Source organism: Perca fluviatilis, chromosome 22, assembly GCF_010015445.1.
Source record: "Perca fluviatilis chromosome 22, GENO_Pfluv_1.0, whole genome shotgun sequence".
Lineage (NCBI taxonomy): Eukaryota > Metazoa > Chordata > Actinopteri > Perciformes > Percidae > Perca > Perca fluviatilis.
The window spans coordinates 18,215,044-18,234,179 of NC_053133.1; the positions used below are offsets into that span (position 1 = coordinate 18,215,044).

At 36.7% G+C, this 19,136-nt stretch overlaps 1 protein-coding gene across 1 annotated transcript in view; it reads right to left on the reverse strand.

Moving 5' to 3' along the window:
* Nucleotides 1–16,422: 16,422 nt before the first annotated feature.
* Nucleotides 16,423–19,136, reverse strand: part of ptprn2 (protein tyrosine phosphatase receptor type N2) — a 126,533-nt gene continuing 123,819 nt past the window's right edge. The window contains exon 22 of the mRNA XM_039790534.1: nucleotides 16,423–18,041. Within this exon, the coding sequence (XP_039646468.1) occupies nucleotides 17,970–18,041 (72 nt within the window). The 3' untranslated portion in view covers nucleotides 16,423–17,969. The remainder of the gene's footprint in view (nucleotides 18,042–19,136) is intronic.

Consider the following 19,136-nt stretch of genomic DNA (forward strand, 5'->3'; position numbering starts at 1 on the left):
ACACACACACACACACATAGTAATTGAATAGAAGCAGGGACAAAATATCCTGGATTTTCCTGTCTGAGCCCTGGAAGGAGCAGTATTCTCAGATTATTTTCAATGAGCCTGCAGTGTTTTGTATTATTCATGTGGCAGAACGAATGCACATGACCCAGCAACTCATTTAGCCCTTGTTCCCATGCAGCAAGTAGTCTCTAAGGGTTTAATTAAACAGTATCGAGGCAGTGGCCCATCTCCCTCCATTGCCTTTCTTTTAACAGCCCTCCTTCTCCCAAAGTCATTACATGACTGTTTCTGACTGGGTAAAAAAAAACAGTGAAATCCTCCGATTGACTTCCACTCTAAGGACATCTACCTCCTGAGGAGCGAAGAGCAGAGCAACATGTCACTGTCAACCTCCTTGTCAAAAAAATAAACAATTTCACCCACCTTAAAATTTTTCCCCTCCCCCCCCCATTAAATTATTATATATATATATATATAGATAGATAGATAATTAGATAGATAGATAGATAGATAGATAGATAGATAATATAAAAAAAAATAAAAAAAAAAAAAAAAAAATAAAAAAAAAAAGTTTTTTTTAGGCAACTTTTTGATTATAGCAAAAAAATTTTTTTTTAACAACTTTTTTTTAAAGCACAAAGTTTGTCATCTGTGTTGTCACAAATTGTATCATACATGCTGTAGAGGTGGCTTATCATTCAGCCAGATCAACGCGCATGGCCTCTTTATTGTTATTATTAAAAAAATGTGCTACAGACGTCAAAACAGGATGCTGTTAATTTAATTGCATCTATAACTGCTTGTGATTGAATTACATCAAATGTCCTAAAACACAGATTTTTTTTTCACCTATTGGTTTGGTGCAGAAATTGCCCATAAATCTCTTGTATATCAAACAAGCTTTGAACAGTTGTCATAACACACGGTAATGTGTTACTCATACGCTAGTTAGAGGGCTTTTGTTGTGCTCAAGGACTTAAGACTTTCACTGAATAAAGAAAAACAAGCTTGGGTCAAAGAAAAAAAAAAGATTTTTTAAATAATTTTACAGAATGATTTGCCTACCTAACGACATTAAAAGGAGGTAGAAACAGGAAATACAAAGTGAGACAAAAAGCAACCTTGCTGTGCTTTATTTTGAAACAGCTGTCAGACAGAGATTTAGGTAAAGCTAAATTGGACTGAGACTTTTCCAAGAGTGCAGTCAGCAAATTAGGAGAGAGGAAACATCTTAGCAAGTGTTCTTTTAGTAAACTGGTGAAGGGAGAAGAGAGATTTGCATCTCCACCTACAATAATGGCTTTCCACGTAGTAGGCTAGTATAGCACTGTGAAACATAATCATAAATGCCATAAAAAAAAGTCATGGAAAAAGTCATAGTATGAATGTGTTACGGCTGTATGTGTTCCCTGTGCTGTTGTCCCTTTTTCCGCTACTGTAGCCCTGCCCAGGTGTGCTGTGTTGCTCAACAAGGTGCACCTGGCTGGGGAAGGAAGTGCTTACAAAGTTCATGTGCCAGCAGCAGAAGAGAGGCCTGTGGTATGGGGGGACTGCTGGTGTTGCTGCCTCTCAACCTAGGATTTTCTTTTAATCTTGTTTGTAAAATTTGGGTCAATGGTGCAGAGTTGTAAGCCCCATATGACTGCCCAAGGGTGGGATGTAACATAAGTAAACAATGTCATTAAACAGTCACAGTGTGTGTTTTTAAAATTCATAGTATAGAAAAAGTCATTAAAATTCATAGTATAGTTTGTCACAAAAAGTTATAATAAAGGCATAGGATAGTATGCCATATAAGTCATAGTTTGGTATGTCATACAAATGTAATAAAAAAGTCATAGTATGATATGTCGTAAAAGAGTCATAGCATGTCATGAAAAAAATCATTAAAAAGTCATAGTATAGTATGTCATAAAATGTCATAAAAGTCATATCAAATTATGTCATGAAATACCATTAAAAGTCATAGTATGGTATGTCATAAAAACGTCATAGGAAAGTAATAGTAATAGTATGCCATAAAAAATGCCATAACAAAGTCTTAGTATAGTATGTCATGAAATGTCATGAAAGTCATAGTAAATGATGTCATAAAAATATCGTAGAAAGTCATAAAAAAGTCATAGTATAGTATGCCATAAAAAGATTTCATGACAAAGTCATAGTAAAGTATGCCATGAAAATGCTGAAAAAAGTCATAGTATAGTATGTCATGAAATTTCATAAAAGTCATATCAAATTATGTCATGAAAGATCATAAAAAAGTCATAGTTTTGTATGTCATAAAAAAGTAATAGGAAAGTAATAGTATAGTAAATGGCATAAAAAGTAATTCAATCAGGAGAGACTTTGTTGCAGATATGCAAAGATTTTTGTACGAATGTATGATATGACAGACTTTGGAGATTAGACTCCATCATTATGAAATTATATATAATTAGGGGGTTAGAAAGCCAGAAGCTGATCCCTCGATGGAGTCTAGACACTGATGGTGGTGAGAGGAACCCGAAGACCAAACCGAGGAGCCGACGGCAGTCTTGCCGGAGGAGGAACCAGGAGCCGTGCAAGATGAAGACCGGAGGAGCAAGGGGAGGAGGAGGGTTGTGCTCTTAGCCTGAAATGACAACTGAGCAGCAGAGAGAGACAGGTTTAAAACAGGAATGTCATGCTGTAATTGGCTCGTGAAATTCAAGGTCGCTTCTGATTGGTTAAAATAAAAGAGCCTCTAACAGCTGTTCAGTTTAAGAAGAGAGAGAAATTGATTAAGTTTAGAAGTCTTCCTGCAGAATTTACACTGAGTATAGTATGTAATATAAAAGTCATAGGAAAGTAATAGTATAGTATGCCATGAAAATGTCATAAAAGTCATAGTATAGTATGTCGTAAAAAAGTGGATAAAAGACATAGCATAGAATGGCGAAAAAAGTGGAAAAAAAGTCATACTATAGTATGTCGATAAAAGTCATAGTACAGTATGTTGAAAAAAGTCATAGTATAGTATGTCGAAAAAAGTCATAGTATAGTATGTTGAAAAAAGAGGAATAATCATAGTGTAGTATGCCAAAACGACTCATAGTACAGTCTGTCGAAAAAAGTGGAAAAAAGTAGTATGGTGTGTCATAAAAAAAGTCATATTAGATTATGTTAAAAAAAAGTATGTCCCTGTACAGACCAAACTATGGACAGGAGTCAGTTCACCTCTTGGGCACTGCCAACAGAGTGCAAATTTGTGCAAGTTATTATTAGAATTAATTATTATTAGAAAATTCACAGCACATTATGTCATAAAAATGTCATAAAATGTCATAGTATAGTATGTTGTAAAAAGTAAGAAAAAAATCTTGGTGTGGTGGGGACTGCCATGTTGCTCTTGAGCAAGGCACCAAATCCCTCAACAGAGTGCAAATTGTAATTTTCCCACAGGGGATGAATAAAAAGTATACATTATTATTAGTATGAATTATTATTATAAAAGTCACAGTACATTATGTCATAAAAATGTCATAAAAAGTATGTTAGAAAAAGTAAGAAAAAAATAATAGTATAGTACGTTATAAAAACTCATGAAAATGCCGTAAAAGGCATAGTATATAGTATGTCGAAAAAAGTCATAGAATGTAATGTTATAATAAGTAAGTAAAAAATCATAGTATGGTATGTCATAAAAAAGTCATAGTATAGTATGTTACAAAAAGTGGAAAAAAGTCATAGCATAGTATGTCAAAAAAAGTCATTGTATAGTATGTCAAAAAAAGTCATTGTATAGTATGTCAAAAAAAGTCATTGTATAGTATGTCGAAAAAAGTCATAGTATAGTATGTCAAAAAAAGTCATAGTATAGTATGTTGAAAAAAGAGGAATAATCATAGTATAGTATGCCAAAAAAGTCATAGTATGTTATAAAAAGTCATAAAAAGTCATAACATAATATATTATAAAATGTAAGAAAAAAAATCTAAGTATGGTATGTCATAAAAAAGTCATAGTATAGTATGCAATAAACAAGTCATAAAATGTCATAGTATAGTATGTCGAATAATGTGGAAAAAAGTCATAGTATAGTATGTTGAAAAAAGTCATAGTACAGTATGTCGAAAAAGTGGAAAGAAGTCATAGTATAGTATGTCAAAAAAAGTCATAGTATAGTATGTTGAAAAAAGTAATTGTATAGTATGTCGAAAAAAGTCATTGTATAGTATGTCGAAAAAAGTCATAGTATAGTATGTTGAAAAAAGAGGAATAATCATAGTATAGTATGTCGAAAAAAGTCATAGTATAGTATGTCGAAAAAAGTCATTGTATAGTATGTCGAAAAAAGTCATAGTATAGTATGTCGAAAAAAGTCATTGTATAGTATGTCGAAAAAAGTCATAGTATAGTATGTCGAAAAAAGTCATAGTATAGTATGTTGAAAAAAGAGGAATAATCATAGTATAGTATGCCAAAAAAGTCATTGTATGTTATAAAAAGTCATAAAAAGTCATAACATAGTATATTATAAAATGTAAGAAAAAAATCTAAGTATGGTATGTCATAAAAAAGTCATAGTATAGTATGCAATAAACAAGTCATAAAATGTCATAGTATAGTATGTCGAATAATGTGGAAAAAAGTCATAGTATAGTATGTTGAAAAAAGTCATAGTACAGTATGTCGAAAAAGTGGAAAGAAGTCATAGTATAGTATGTCGACAAAAGCCGTAGTACAGTAGCTCAGTCTTTAGGGAGTTGGCTTGGTTGGCTGGTTCAAGTCCCTGTAGGACCAAAGTACGGAGTGTGTACTCGTAGCTAGAGAGATGCCAGTTTACCTCCTAGGCACCGAACCCTCCCCCCAACAGAGTGCAAATTGTAGTTTTCCTACTGGGGATCAATAAAAAGTATAAATTATTATTACTATGAATTATTGTTAGAAAGCTGAAGAATTGGAAGTTAAGTATGTCCAGAAAAGTGGAAAAAAGTAATAGTATATTATGTCAAATCTAAGTATGGTATGTCATAAAAAAGTCATAGTATAGTATTCAATAAACAAGTCATAAAATGTCATAGTATAGTATGTCGAATAATGTGGAAAAAAGTCATAGTATAGTATGTTGAAAAAAGTCATAGTACAGTATGTCGAAAAAGTGGAAAGATGTCATAGTATAGTATGTCAAAAAAAGTCATAGTATAGTATGTCGAAAAAAGTGGGGAAAAGTCATGTCGAGGGGCTCTTTGTAAGCACGATAAACACTCTGTGGATCAAAGCTGGGAAGAGACAGAAAGAATAAAGTTCAGATGCACTCATTCTCTCTAAAAGCAGGACTCAGAACCACAATCTCTGTTTAAACAAGAGTCTACAGCTATGACTTTTTTTGGCATACTATACTATGACTTTTTTTGACTTTTTAGAACATATGAGTTTTTGTGACATTTTTATGGCATTTTCATGACATGATGTACAATGACTTTTATAATTCTTATTAATAATATTTTTTATTGTAAATTACAATTTTGGTAATTGCAGTTCCGAGACTTGCCCAACATCACCTTGGCAGTGCTCAGGACATTGATATAAAATAAATTGTATTGACATAAAACTACCCAATGGCAGATAAAGTATTTGAAGTAGTCCCACCTATAACAGTAAAAAGCTACTTATACATTGATGCATCAGTGTTAACAAATGTAATACATAATAATATGTCACTAAGCAGAATAAGTGCTTTTACTAAACATGCTGATGTTTATCAGGTATAATGTCTACCATTCACCATCTTAGTTTTGCTGGTTAGCATGATGACATTTGCTAATTAGCCCTAAAGACAATGTACAGCTTAGGTGGGAATTTCATTCGTTTTACTAAATGTCAACCTCATGGTGGTGCTAGAGGAAAAGTCAGGGAAATCACCAAAGTCAGTAGGATTTATCCTCTGGGGAACATGAATGTCTGTACAAGATTTAATGGTAATCCCTCCAATAGTTCTTTAGATAATAGTTCTGGCTAGTTTGGCTAAAAAGTCTGATCAGTAAATTCAATTATTACTCACCTACACATTCAGTCTCCTTCAGCTTTCAGCTTTTTTTTTTATTTTCTGTTTCCTCTCCAGTTTGGGTGGATCTACCTTTTTGTTTCCCCAGGGGCTTTGTGATAGCATCTGTTTGGGATGACATTGTTCTGTCTTTTCCTTGTATGTGACCCCCAAGCCATCTCTACCTCCTCTTCTTCTTCTTTAGCTCCATGTCTATCAGTTCTTGTTTGATGGATTTCCACAAACGTTTCACTCAAGGCCATCACAAGAGGTGAAGTGCAGCAGCTTAAAATGAAATCTTGTGGTTGAAGGTATGAGAAGATACAGTCATAATCTTGCCTGCTGAAATGTAGCTTGTGTTGCTTTCATGCCAGCAAAGACATGAAGTCACTTTTCTGAAATGTTGGGTGTTATTTTGGAACGACATAATCTTGGATGTGTTTCACAAAAGATAATCTACAAGTAAAACAACAGTCTGCTGATTGAGCCAAGCCGTCCGCCAAAAAAGTGTAAAATCAAACTGTGAGACAAAAATAATCTACAGGCTACTTTAATGGCAAAAAGGCCATCTCCTGCTGTGTGCAATCAGCACACTCTTGTAAGAAAACACACATGCAACGAGATGAAGAAATGAGAGGAAAACAATGCGTAAATCTCATTTAGTTGCCTCTAAAAGAAGCAGCACATTTACACATATATACACACATATACAAAATATATTATATATGTTTTTGTTACTGTGTTTGGGGTGTCAGGAAGACAAACTGGCAACCGGACGGGTTGGGTTTAGGAAAAGAAGAACCGGTTGGGTTTAGTAAAAGAAGAACCGGTTGGGTTTAGTAAAAGAAGAACCGGTTGGGTTTAGGAAAAGAAGAACCGGTTGGGTTTAGTAAAAGAAGAACCGGTTGGGTTTAGGAAAAGAAGAACCGGTTGGGTTTAGTAAAAGAAGAACCGGTTGGGTTTAGGAAAAGAAGAACCGGTTGGGTTTAGGAAAAGAGGAACCGGTTGGGTTTAGGAAAAGAAGAACCGGTTGGGTTTAGGAAAAGAAGAAAGTGACGGTTGAGTTCAGGAAACGTGACACGCAGGTTGGGTTTAGGAAAAGAAGAACCGGTTGGGTTTAGGAAAAGAAGAACGGGGTTGGCTTTAGTAAAAGAAGAAAGCGACAGTTGAGTTTAGGGAACTTGACACGCGGGACACGAAGGAAACGTGACGCGGGAAACGATCCCCAGTCTCCTGGGTGAAAGTCCTGTGTTTGACCCATCCACCACCCCAGCCAACCTCCCTACACGGATTTTCGCCCTTTCATACTACTTGCTACGGCGCAAATTCATACGCAATCGCAAGGTAATGTAAGTCAATGGAGGCCAAACGGTGTTGATAAACACGCTAATAAATGAGTATATGTACAAATTGGCGTGTCATACATATGCCACTTCATGAGATCAGTCTGTAGACAGATATCTGAAACCAGCACAAATAAAATCTGTAAAATCTCTATCTCCATGGCTAGATACCACTAGAGGTAAGTGAGAAAATATGCTTTTTCTTTTGGTAATTTGGATAAACTGACTTTTTAAAGGATAAGGTTGGTGGCATTCTGTGTTTTTGTTATTGTCAACAAATCCTATTAAAGTCCAAAACCAACAATGTGGTGTGTTGGTCCGTGTGTCATTCCCAACCCAATCATTCCAACTGAACGCTGAGGTAAAGCTTTAAAAACTGGTCACAGATGGATAGTTTTATCTTTAAAATAGGTGAGGAAATGTCCTTTAAAAGCTGGGCACTGTAGATTTTAGCAGACGTTACTCAAATGGGGGGAAATAGAGCATTTGTTGGAGACTATTTTCAGATTTGGATTAATACACATTTGGTCTTCTAGTGGTTGACTCAGTGCCGATGTTCATCATAATGAAGGAACTGGTCCCCCAGTGCAACATTGTGAATCACTGATGTGTTTTTACTAGTTTTGGACACAATGGAGGTCCAAGGCACAGATGAATAAGATGTAACAGGCTTTGGATACAGAGACATCAATTAATTGTTGGTTTTGGTATTTTCATTGAATTTGTTGACGATAAGAACAAAATATCACTAGCCTTATCACTTAACTAAGTTAAGTATTTCTATTTGACTGAAACAAGTATTATTCAATAAGCCTTTCCAGTCCTGAAGATTTTAAAACAACTGCTAGCATTAAAATAAGCATATTGTTGTTACTTGCATAATACATTAATCATCTATTAGGGTTTAAAGGTTTGAATTTGAATACTCCACCAATTTCATGTTAGGATATACATGTATATCTGTGCTTCTGAAAATGTTCCCAGGAAGTTTCAGGTTGCAGAAGTTTATAAAATAAATGTTAAGTGTTTGGAGATTAAGTAGTTGATATTTGGATTTTAGGGCTGTTTAAGGAAATGCAGAGAGGAGACTCTTTCGTCTTACTCTAGAGAAGAATAAAAGAATAAAAACTGTCCAAGTAAATAAAGTTATTGTTCAGTGGCATTCATCTTGAAGTTTGTGTAACTCTTTAGTCATCCCCTCCAGGACAGAGCGATTCTATACTGTATTGACGTTTTTAACATTTTGTATGTAATTTTCCCCATTTTCTGGTTGTGCAGGAAGATGGGAACCCTGCGTCTGTACACCACACAGCGGAAAGAGCAAGATTACTCGTAAGTAGGGAGAGAGACATCAGTGTGATGTATTATCACACAGAATATTATTTTGGACCAGCACAGAGCATATTCCTTTGAAGTGAAAATCAGGCCTATCTGACATCAGATGACGGTCAAAGCGCTCTCTCAGAATAATGATGTATGATTACAGAGAAGCAGGCGAACAAACATTCCACACTTTTGGATCATCTACATGTGAAAGGAGTATATGCTGTAAATCAACACTATCATCATTATGTACTGTAGTATTTAGGCTGCGGAGGAATATGTTTAAAATTAAGTACAAAAGTACAGAAAGTCTTTCTTGACAAAAAGTGAGACGTAGTCACACAATATGCATGTATTATCATTGGTTAAAAGGAAATAATAGTTGTCCTTGTAGAGATGCATTGTCGGACTACAGTTATAAAAAACACTATCTAACGAATTTTCAATTAAAATCCAATTAAATCAATGAAATTAATACATCTAGTGATTTCTTCTTCCTAATCAGAGTATATAACGAGCATACACAGGCAGTGTAGAATGTATAGATAATGTGTGTGCACATATTTAAGGTTTGGACAAAATAAGAGAAACACTATTTGATATAATGCAATGCAAACACCACCACATGACAAACAGCAGGCTCAGAAATTAACATGGTAACAAATAAATATCCATCAAAGTTTTAATTGCAGCACATGTAATGTAAATGTTTTGAAATAAAATCACTTAACATGTCAATAGACTATATTAGCCTAGAATTGTTAATATTTTGAGTGATTATGATTTAAGATTTATACATATGTATGTATAGGCACCTGGGTAATTGTTCATGTATTTTGAGTTCCTGACAGCTTTATACTTTGTTAAATTGACAAAAATGAGAAGATGCCAGAGTTTGTGCTGAAAAAATGATACCATGCATGTGTGCTAAGGATAGTTTACAAGGTGCTAAACAAAAATGAATGCTTAGAAAATCTGCAAAAAAAAACAACTAAAATCAACCTGGACTCCAATGCAGAAATTCATGAACCATGGCAACATTGACCTCTCTACTACACAGCAAAAGTGTTTATAAAACACCATTAGGAAATGATTAAATTCAAATGAATATTAGATCATGTACACACAGACTCACATACAGAGGGATACAGACAGAGTGTATAGCCCTAAACACACCACAGTCTGGCCAACAGCATGAGGAAATGCATCATCACGCTTTTCGCATGTCCTCCTGTCTTCATTGGCTAAATTTTGATCAGGCATCAAAGTTTCTGATAGGTTGCTGCGGCAGCAGAGAGTTGTTGCTGTTGCTAGGATCCTGTTGCTAGGACGGTTGCCATCTCAGAGGCTCAGCAGGAAACATGTAATGAATCATGGATGGTTGATTTTTCTCTAAGCACCCTAATCTGGGATGCAGATGAGCCCAAAGCTCGCCTCCCCTGTCTCCACCCTCCTCCTTCCAAACGCAACCCACCCACCCCCCACCTCTGGATGGGTTCATTAAAAAAAATAAAAATAATAATTCAAGCTTGGATTTCAAGGAGTGGCATTTCAAATGGTACTGAGATTGCTAAAGAGGGATGTGTGGAATAATGATATCAATTCTCATGCAAAAACAGGGAGGTCAAAGGTCATTATCAGTTATTTGTTGAGGGAGAGCCAGAGGGAGAATGGCGAAGACCCCTCCTGACCCCTCCTGACCCCTGAGATTATTCTTAATGCTGTGACTCGTGAAGTTTGGACAGTCCCACACCTCCTGAAAGGGGAGATACGTGAAAACAACAGCTGATATTTAACACTTTTAAGATAAACTTCATCATTTTAATTGTAGTCAGAAAAGAAAAATGAAGCTAATAGCTGTCTGTGCAACTGCATGCAACACAGAAAACTGTGATTTAATTTTGTGCTGCTCACAAAAGCATTTAACTGTGGAACCTTTTCACACAGCTGTTATTATGCTACATGCTACAATATGTTTTGCTTTTGAAACTCATGAAAAAGCCTCATTAGGATTCACAAAAGGTCATCCATCATGGTGCAAATGTGCCGGCTTGACTTAACAATCGCTGTGGGCATTTTTAATATCATGCTATTATACTGTGCAGAGGGTATGCAGGCCTGTGTTTAGCAGAGAATACAGGGAGGGCATTTCAACCCCCTATTGAACCATAGTGTGCATGACTTATTTATTCCTGTCCTGTAAAAAGAGTGCAGCTGTTTCATATAAAGTGGCAAACAGTTAAACCAGTCATACGAAACACTTCTCGTATAGACGCTGAACATTATCCACAGAGGGTAAGACAGTGAAAAAAGTGGTAATTACAGACAACAGATGACAGACAATATGGGCCTACTGCTTTAATGGTACACAGCAGAAATACTAAGTGACTCTGCTGTATGTAAACATCTTGTGTTGTTCACCACTGTGGGTTTTCCTTCTACTGGAGCAATATTTTCTTTGATGTAATTATATGTTATATTTCAGGCTTTCAGGCTCCTCATCCTGCTGCTTTGCTTAAGCCCTTTGAGTGCTTTTGTGTTTATTCCTTCCTTTTTTTTGCTTATTATTTCAAAATATTTTTGTCTGCTGTTTGTCTGCTACATTTATCAGATGTTTTGTATTCTTTTTGACAGTCACTCTTAATCCCAATGGGGCTTCAATTATTTAACACTACAAACACAATATCAAACTTCTCTGTATGTCCCATCCCTGGCCCTTTAATTAACCCTTCCATTCATGCAAAAGCGCATCCCCTGCCTTTTCCTACCCTTTGCCCTAAACTTTCCTCCCGGAACGCCACTAAACAGATTCTTTAGAATCTAGTTGTACACGTGATGCTAATACCTTCTGACAAATTTGTTCACCGTCTCTTTATCATTAATAATTATGCAAAGGAGCTATGTTCTCAGCCGAGCAAAAGAAAGCAATCTTAGTATGCAAATGGTTAAGGTCCCTGTGGAGTGTGGCGATTAGATGTGTGTTGATAAACTCACTTATGATGATTGACAGTGAGCAGGATTGAAGTTGCGCTGGTCAGCAACCACCGCAGACACTGATGAAAACACCACCGCCAAATGCCAGGCTATCCCCAGATGCATGATGGGACAGGGATGAAACAGTGTAAAATGTCATTGTGGCTGCTGTGCGCCTATTAATAACCAGAGAGGAGGAAGCAAACAAGGAGTAATGAGAGGAGATTTGCTTCCTGATTGAAGGCTTTGCCTTTTCTGCTCAGCCAGATGTTGGCCCTCGCTGCGACTTGTCACCTTCAGCTGCTAACATCCCAAAACCTTTTAACAAACCTTGTCAACAATCATGACTGGACCATAAATCCCATTAAGGATCTAACACCCAATTTTACATCTGACCCTGCAGTTCTACACCTGGATTGGGCTGCACCAGCTATTCCTGAATCCTTCACTAAGTTTGTGTGGTCTTAGTAACTTGCACGATTTGGGTAATATTAGCTAGATTCAAACTAGTGATTAAGTAAATTAGGTTGCAACACCACAACTTAAATAATGTCTTAGCTAGTAAAAACATTTGCAATGTGTACATTGGTTGCATTGGAGTATAACATATACACAAGGATCAGACCTGGAATTTCTCTTTTCTTAAAATGATGTAGTTTTAATCTTAGCTTGATCCATATAAAAAAGCAAAACCAACCTTACTTGGAAATGCAAAATCGGATACTTGAAACATTGTTTTTAGCTGATTAAAACTGTTTTGCTTGCTTGTTCAAAGATTAGAAAAAAAACACAAGCTTAACAATCTTACTTACTATGCTTACTTTTGACAACATGGTGGGAGTCCATATTTTAAACCACAAATCATTGCATACGCACGAGTATGCGTAACTATTCAGGCAAGACCAATTTTCTCAGGATCAGCGTTTTGACGAACAGAAAAAAGAAGAAAAAGAAGAAAAGAAGAAGAAGAAGAAGAAGAAGAAGAAGAAGAAGAAGAAGAAGAAGAAGAAGAAGAAGAAGAAGAAGAAGAAGAGAGACACCAGCCGGGAGTGCCAAGTTTAAAGCTTGTTTGTTTCTTAAGAAGATCAAAGGTACCAAGGCCTTGGACAGACATGAGAGGCACATCCTCTGCAATCTGCTCTCCATTCACTCCCAACAACACCAGCAAAGAAAAACAAGGCTTTTCTCTTTGGGAAATCCTGGAAAGCATCCCAGACAGTTTTTTTCCAACAAGCAAACACTCTGGGCTCTCCCAACCCTCTCAACAGGGAAACGACATGTTTGTCAGCATGTTGTGTGTTATCATTCATAGGTTGAATGATCCGCAGGTGGATTTTCTTCGAGCGCGGACTTGGCTCCCAAACCTAAACGTGATTTGAAAAGTTGAGTAGCTGCTTCTTTTTTTTTTATGTACTCAGCAATTATTTTTTATAAGCAACCAAGTAGATCTGATTAAAGCTACAGTCAAGTTCTCCGCCATAATTCAACGGGACGTGGTTTAATCAGAAAAATCAATTATTTTTGTTGACTTATCCACAATATCTTAAGGGGATATTTTACCCATGAGGCTATTAGACCAAATACTAATAACAGCATTTCACTCACTGCAAGTCCAAGCTTTTGCTGAGACCCACTGAAGTATATCTAATGCAGTGGTTACCAACCTTTCCTTTCCCAACATACCCCCACAGGGGGTAACACTGCAGACAGCAGGAAAAAAAGCTGTGAACTCAACACCTTCTATGGCAAACTTGTTAGTAAATAGTTGCCCATTTACACATCCAGCAGATGTCATTGGGAATAGTACTGCAGTTTATATACTATAGTTACTCCATAGTGCTGATGGAAAATTAAGAGTCCGGTCACTATGAGCGACCACTTTATTATACAAGTTGTTAGGTGAACTTTGTTAATAAAAAATGATTAAAGTTGCATCTTTTCCCTTAAAGTATTTTCTGCAAGTGGAAAAGCAAGCAATGCATTTAGCATGAAGCTCAGCGTCCTGTTTATTCTTCCACTTGCAGAAAAAGCATAACTAAGTATCAGGTAGATTTAAGTTGGTCCAGAGTATTATACTGTGCAGAGAATATATATACTACACATAAGCATCCCACCATTTTGTAATCCCTTTTGTATTTTTATTTTCCTAAACACAAATATGTTTCATCTCCAAATATGTGAATGTATTTTTTTAACAAATCATCTATGTTTTAAAATTAGCTGAGCTGCTTCTTGCCTTGGGAATCACTGCTCTGATGAAAGAAAGAGTTATCCAACGCATTTCCTTATAAGACTGCATGGATTTACAAGTGTGTCAGAAGGACTGAGAGCCAACAGTGATTACAATAAACCACAGAGAGATCATCAAAGAGTGGGCAGGAGCTGTAAGACTCACTGAGGTCCATGGCTGAAAAGGCCCACTTGACGTTCTTGGCGGTGTGGAGGCCCTTCTGAGGGACTTGCACAGTGTGCTTTAATCTGCTTGTTTCAAGAATGAATGATTCATCGGCTTTGAGATGGCTTTACTTCAAAACTTTCTGTTATAAGATGTGTTTCCTCATTTCATGCCTGTGACTTTTCACTTTTGTGTTGCTCCTGTGTTTCCCCTGATTTTACAGCTTTCTGTGGTAGAATTTTAGTCTCCACGATGCCAGGCAGGTTTGTGAGTATTTTCTGGTGACATCAAGATTACACAGACATTTGTCTACTTTACAGTCATTTATATCCCTGTGATATGCCAGCACTTCTTAACAACAGCGAGATATGCTGATTTTGATGGATCTCACTCCAAAGACTTATCCAAGCTTAGCAGTAATTTAGAAATCCCTAAATTAAAAATCACTTTGAGTTAAACCAAGCATCCAAAGAGGCAATACACAGTATCTAATTTTGTGACTTTTTCAGAACGCATTAATCCTTCCAAATGGGAGCTGACAGGATATCACATGGTATTGTAGCACACCAGATACCTCAGGAAGCAATTACCATGAATACATTTTCTAATAAACTTGTACCCATCAGATGATAAGCAATTAAACATGCGTAATTATGGTTTCCATACAGTAATTTCTAAGCTGATTAGGTTTGTGTGCTTTACAACCTGAATGGGCGAATATTAATAGGGCTTTGGTCTGGTGTTGCTGGTTAGCGGTGGCAGCTCATCAGCAGATCTTATGCAAATGAGGCCTCAGGAAGTGCATGAAGCCTCATTCCTAGCTATTAGAACTGTCAGGGGAGGGAGGGACATGTCAACGGGCAGCACACACACATGAATATGCATTCACAAATGAAGCACACACATTGTTGAAAGGTAGGAAATTACATATTCTCTATACAGACTGCATATGTGTTTGTGGCTCTCTATTCTCTGGTAACAGAATCCTATTATACTTTGTGTCAAATTCATCAAATTTTACAGTCTACTTCATCTTCATTTCTATTAATTCCAATATTTATTTGGGTTTTTAATAAGGCCTTTATAAACGGCTTAGACGTTGTGAGTAATGTCTTTATTAATGGCTGATAAATCATTTTATAGATCAGTTATAAACCATTAATAAGAACATCATTTGGATTGCCTCCTCCGCCTCCCTCTTTAGCAACGCACTTGTACTTTGGGTCATCACTTTAATAGACTATTGTATGGAACATTTATTAATGACGTATTAACATGATGCCTATTAGACAGTAGGACACATTACCATTTATTAATGACTTAATGTTTGTAACTCAGTTTATGATGTCAAAACGTAAGTCAAAGGTATTTTTCACAACTCGGCAACGGATCTATGAAGCATTAATAAATGATTTATTAACTCTTAACAGAACTATTAGTTTAATGCATACGCACTTTATAAAAGCTGTCTTATTAGAAAGTGGTACCTTTAGTTTTATTTAACCGTTATTCAACCAGGGATTCTCTTGTCATACATTATCTATTTTACAAGAGTCAAAAAGGTAACACATAGTATACCAACTACCACACCTTCCATGTGTGTTTATATGGTATAACATAACATTGATGCATCTAAAAAAACTAACTGGATTATCCCGGTGAATTGAAGTAAATACCATTGATTAGACAACTGACCAACTCTTTGAGGAAGGTCATGAGATGTGGGTGAAAGCAAGTCAGTGGACATTGTGTTGAGAAATGTAACATTAGTTTTATCATTAACATTTCCAAATATCACTTAAAGATGCTGACTGTCATGATGTTATTTGAGGGGAAAGCTAATTTTATTTTTATAAAGGAACAGGGGAAATCTGCTCCCTTTAGTAAACACAAAACAAGACAAAAAGATTCAAATAAATGAAAATGCACAATTATGCACACAGATACACCTTATCATAAGATACAATTACAAAAATCAGGGAAACCTACTAAAATAAGCCATTTTCATATTTTCTTTTTAGTTAAAAGTTACATCCTTCGGTAAACATTAATAAAATTGGACTTTTGGAGCCACTGAGCCTCCTCCTCTCTGTAATACTGTGAGAGGACCACAGTGGCTGAAATACATGACTGATTTCATTTCAAATCCCTGCCACTTTCTCCTCAGAGCTGGTGAACCAAACATTTCATCTATACAAACCTGCAGGTCTCCCCCAGATACAAACCCTCAAGGAACGTGATACATCTTTTCTTTGTGACTTTACTAAGGCTACCATTCGATCAAATGCCATTCACTGTGAGAGAAAACTTCTCCCTCCTGTGTGTGTGTGTGTGTGTGTGTGTCAGAAATAACAATCACCAAGACAGCAAAGCAGTATAATCTGTTCTGATTTATTATCAACCTGAATGTTACTTTTCACACAAAATATATAGTTCTCATTGAGGCTCTCAGTATACATTTCAGATAGCACTATAGTGGGATTCATAAAGTCATTCATTGTCTATACATAGAGGGAATAATCTTTCATGTTGCACAAAATATCACAATATACGAGTGATGGAGGGACAAACAAATTCAGCAACAATCCCAATATAAGTTCTGCTTAAATATATATTTATTGTTACTATCGATATATCTAAGTTGATATATTTGTATTACATTTAATATTAACGGAGATGTTCATGTAACAATGTGTAAAATGTATGCGATGAGGAATAAAAAACACTTGATATGTCAAGAATATCAAGAAATATGACCTGTGAGAATCACAGCAGATGTCTGGACCCCAAATACAACAATACACACACACACACACACACACACACACACACACACACACACACACACACACACACACACACACACACACACACACACACACACACACACACACACACACACACACACACACACACACACTTCAACCTCTGTACATGTGAAGCTATAGTGGGTTGATTCGGGTCACAGAGGAGAAGAAACGTGGAGTTTATTTTCAAAACGCTATATGTATCTAACACATCAATTCATTTAGGGGATGTGATCTGTACAATATTAGGATTTATTTTTTACAGGCAATAACTTAATTTACTTTATTATTATTATTCTAAAAGTACTATAGGTAAGAGCTGTAATAATTAGTTGATTAAAGTTGAGTAAAAATCGGCAACCGTTTCATAATCAATTAATCATTATTCTTTTAAACAACAATGCCAAACATTCTCAGCTTCTCAAATGTGACAATTTACTGTTTTTCTTTGCCATATATGACCGTAAATTGAATATCTTAAGATTTTAGACTGTTAGTCAGACAAAATAAGCAAATTGAAGACATTATAAATGCCATTTTATACAACTTTAACAATTTATCGAGAGCATAATCTGCATATTAATTGTAAATTCAATACAGCCCCACTATAGTTTGTTTTAAATGTACCAATAGCCATTTTCTAAGCATCTTTATACATTTTTCCAACTGTAGATAGCTGATTTTGGAACAAAAATCTTTACTTGACATCACGTAAACAGCTCTTCAGTGGCACTAGAACGGCATGTTCAGGAACTACATCACAGTTATAGAGGGCCGGGGTTCATATGACAAAAAGTCTCACAGTAGGAGAGCTGATCTAAGATCCCACATCAGATCAGATCAGGCCCCGCTGGTCTGGCCTCAAATCACTAAAACGACACAGATCCCAGATCAACAGTCGTACTGAGGCAAGACTTTTGCGAATATGGATCCAGGTGCGATATCTGGCACGACATTCATAAGTATACAGTATATATAGAGGTTAAGAGGAGGCAGAGACAGAAGAGAGAAACAGAGCGAGGAGAAGGAAGGGCAGAGAGAGATGTCAGTCTTGAGTGGGCAGAGAAAACCGGTGCTCAGCGAGCGAGAAGAAGGTGGGGGATGCGATGCCTTCACTGAGGAAGCGCTTTCAGGATGGCGTTCACCTCCTCTGCCACGGCTGTCAGCGCAAACTCAAACTGTTCCTGAGGAGGTGGATGAGGAGGAGAAGGAGGGGGAGGTGGTGGAGGAAGAGGAGGTGGAGGAAGAGGAGGAGAGAAGGATGCAGGGTATGAAGGAAAGGAAGACATTTTTAGTGTGCCTAAAAGTGCTCATGATTGCCATATTCAGAATGATTGGCAACTGCTGCCTCCACCCCCTCTTCTTCCCTCTCTCCTGACCGAACCCTGGATGTGTTTGGCCACAGACTGGAGGTGAAGGTGAACCACTCTCTGAGCTTTCAACTCAGAGTGCACCCGCACCCGTCATCGATCCAGCCAGGTGTGTCTTAAAATAAAGCTTTTGAGTCAAGTTGTCTCTCAGCTCTGTGTGTGTATGTGTGCATTTGTTTGTGAATCCCACTCCTAGTTTTCCCCAAGGAGCGCAAAAGGGGGCTGATTGATGTTTGCCCCATGGACCTGGTGTTTTTATATTCCTCTCCTCTCCCCAGGCTGCAGGCCACGGGGTCCTCTCACAGAGAAAAGGTACGTAGGAGTTTGCAGGGAGCAGTCTTTAGATGTGTCAACACATAGCCTGCCATAGTCTGGCCTGAGGATAGGCTAAATCAATACGGAGGAGTCACTGGTGGCTGTGTCTTTTGCTTTGCAGTGGAGATTATCTGGAGTGATTAGGTTTTCTATTTGTATGTGTCTTCTGATGTTGTGATAGGGACAGAAAATATGTAACTACATCCACCTATAGCTACACCACAGCTATATATGCCGATCTTATCCCAAGATGACTTTAAAGTTCTGTGTGTTAAAAAAAATATACTTTTAAAAGCAGGTTTTGTGCGTGCTGTGCTGTTCACATTCACACCACTGGGGGGAGATCAATTTCTGCTTGACAGATCAGATATGGATGATTAGTAAGAAAGAAAAACGGTCACACATGCATTTATTACTACATGTCTGTCAAAAGCAGTAACCATAAAAAGAAGGGAAATAAATGTTTTCTATTTTTGTGGCGGGGGTCTATCCAAAACTAAAGTGGCAACATCATGAAGGAGGAAAAAAAAACATAATTGGTTGTCCAATCCTTGAAACCTAACTCTAAATTTCATACCTCATTACAATCTAATT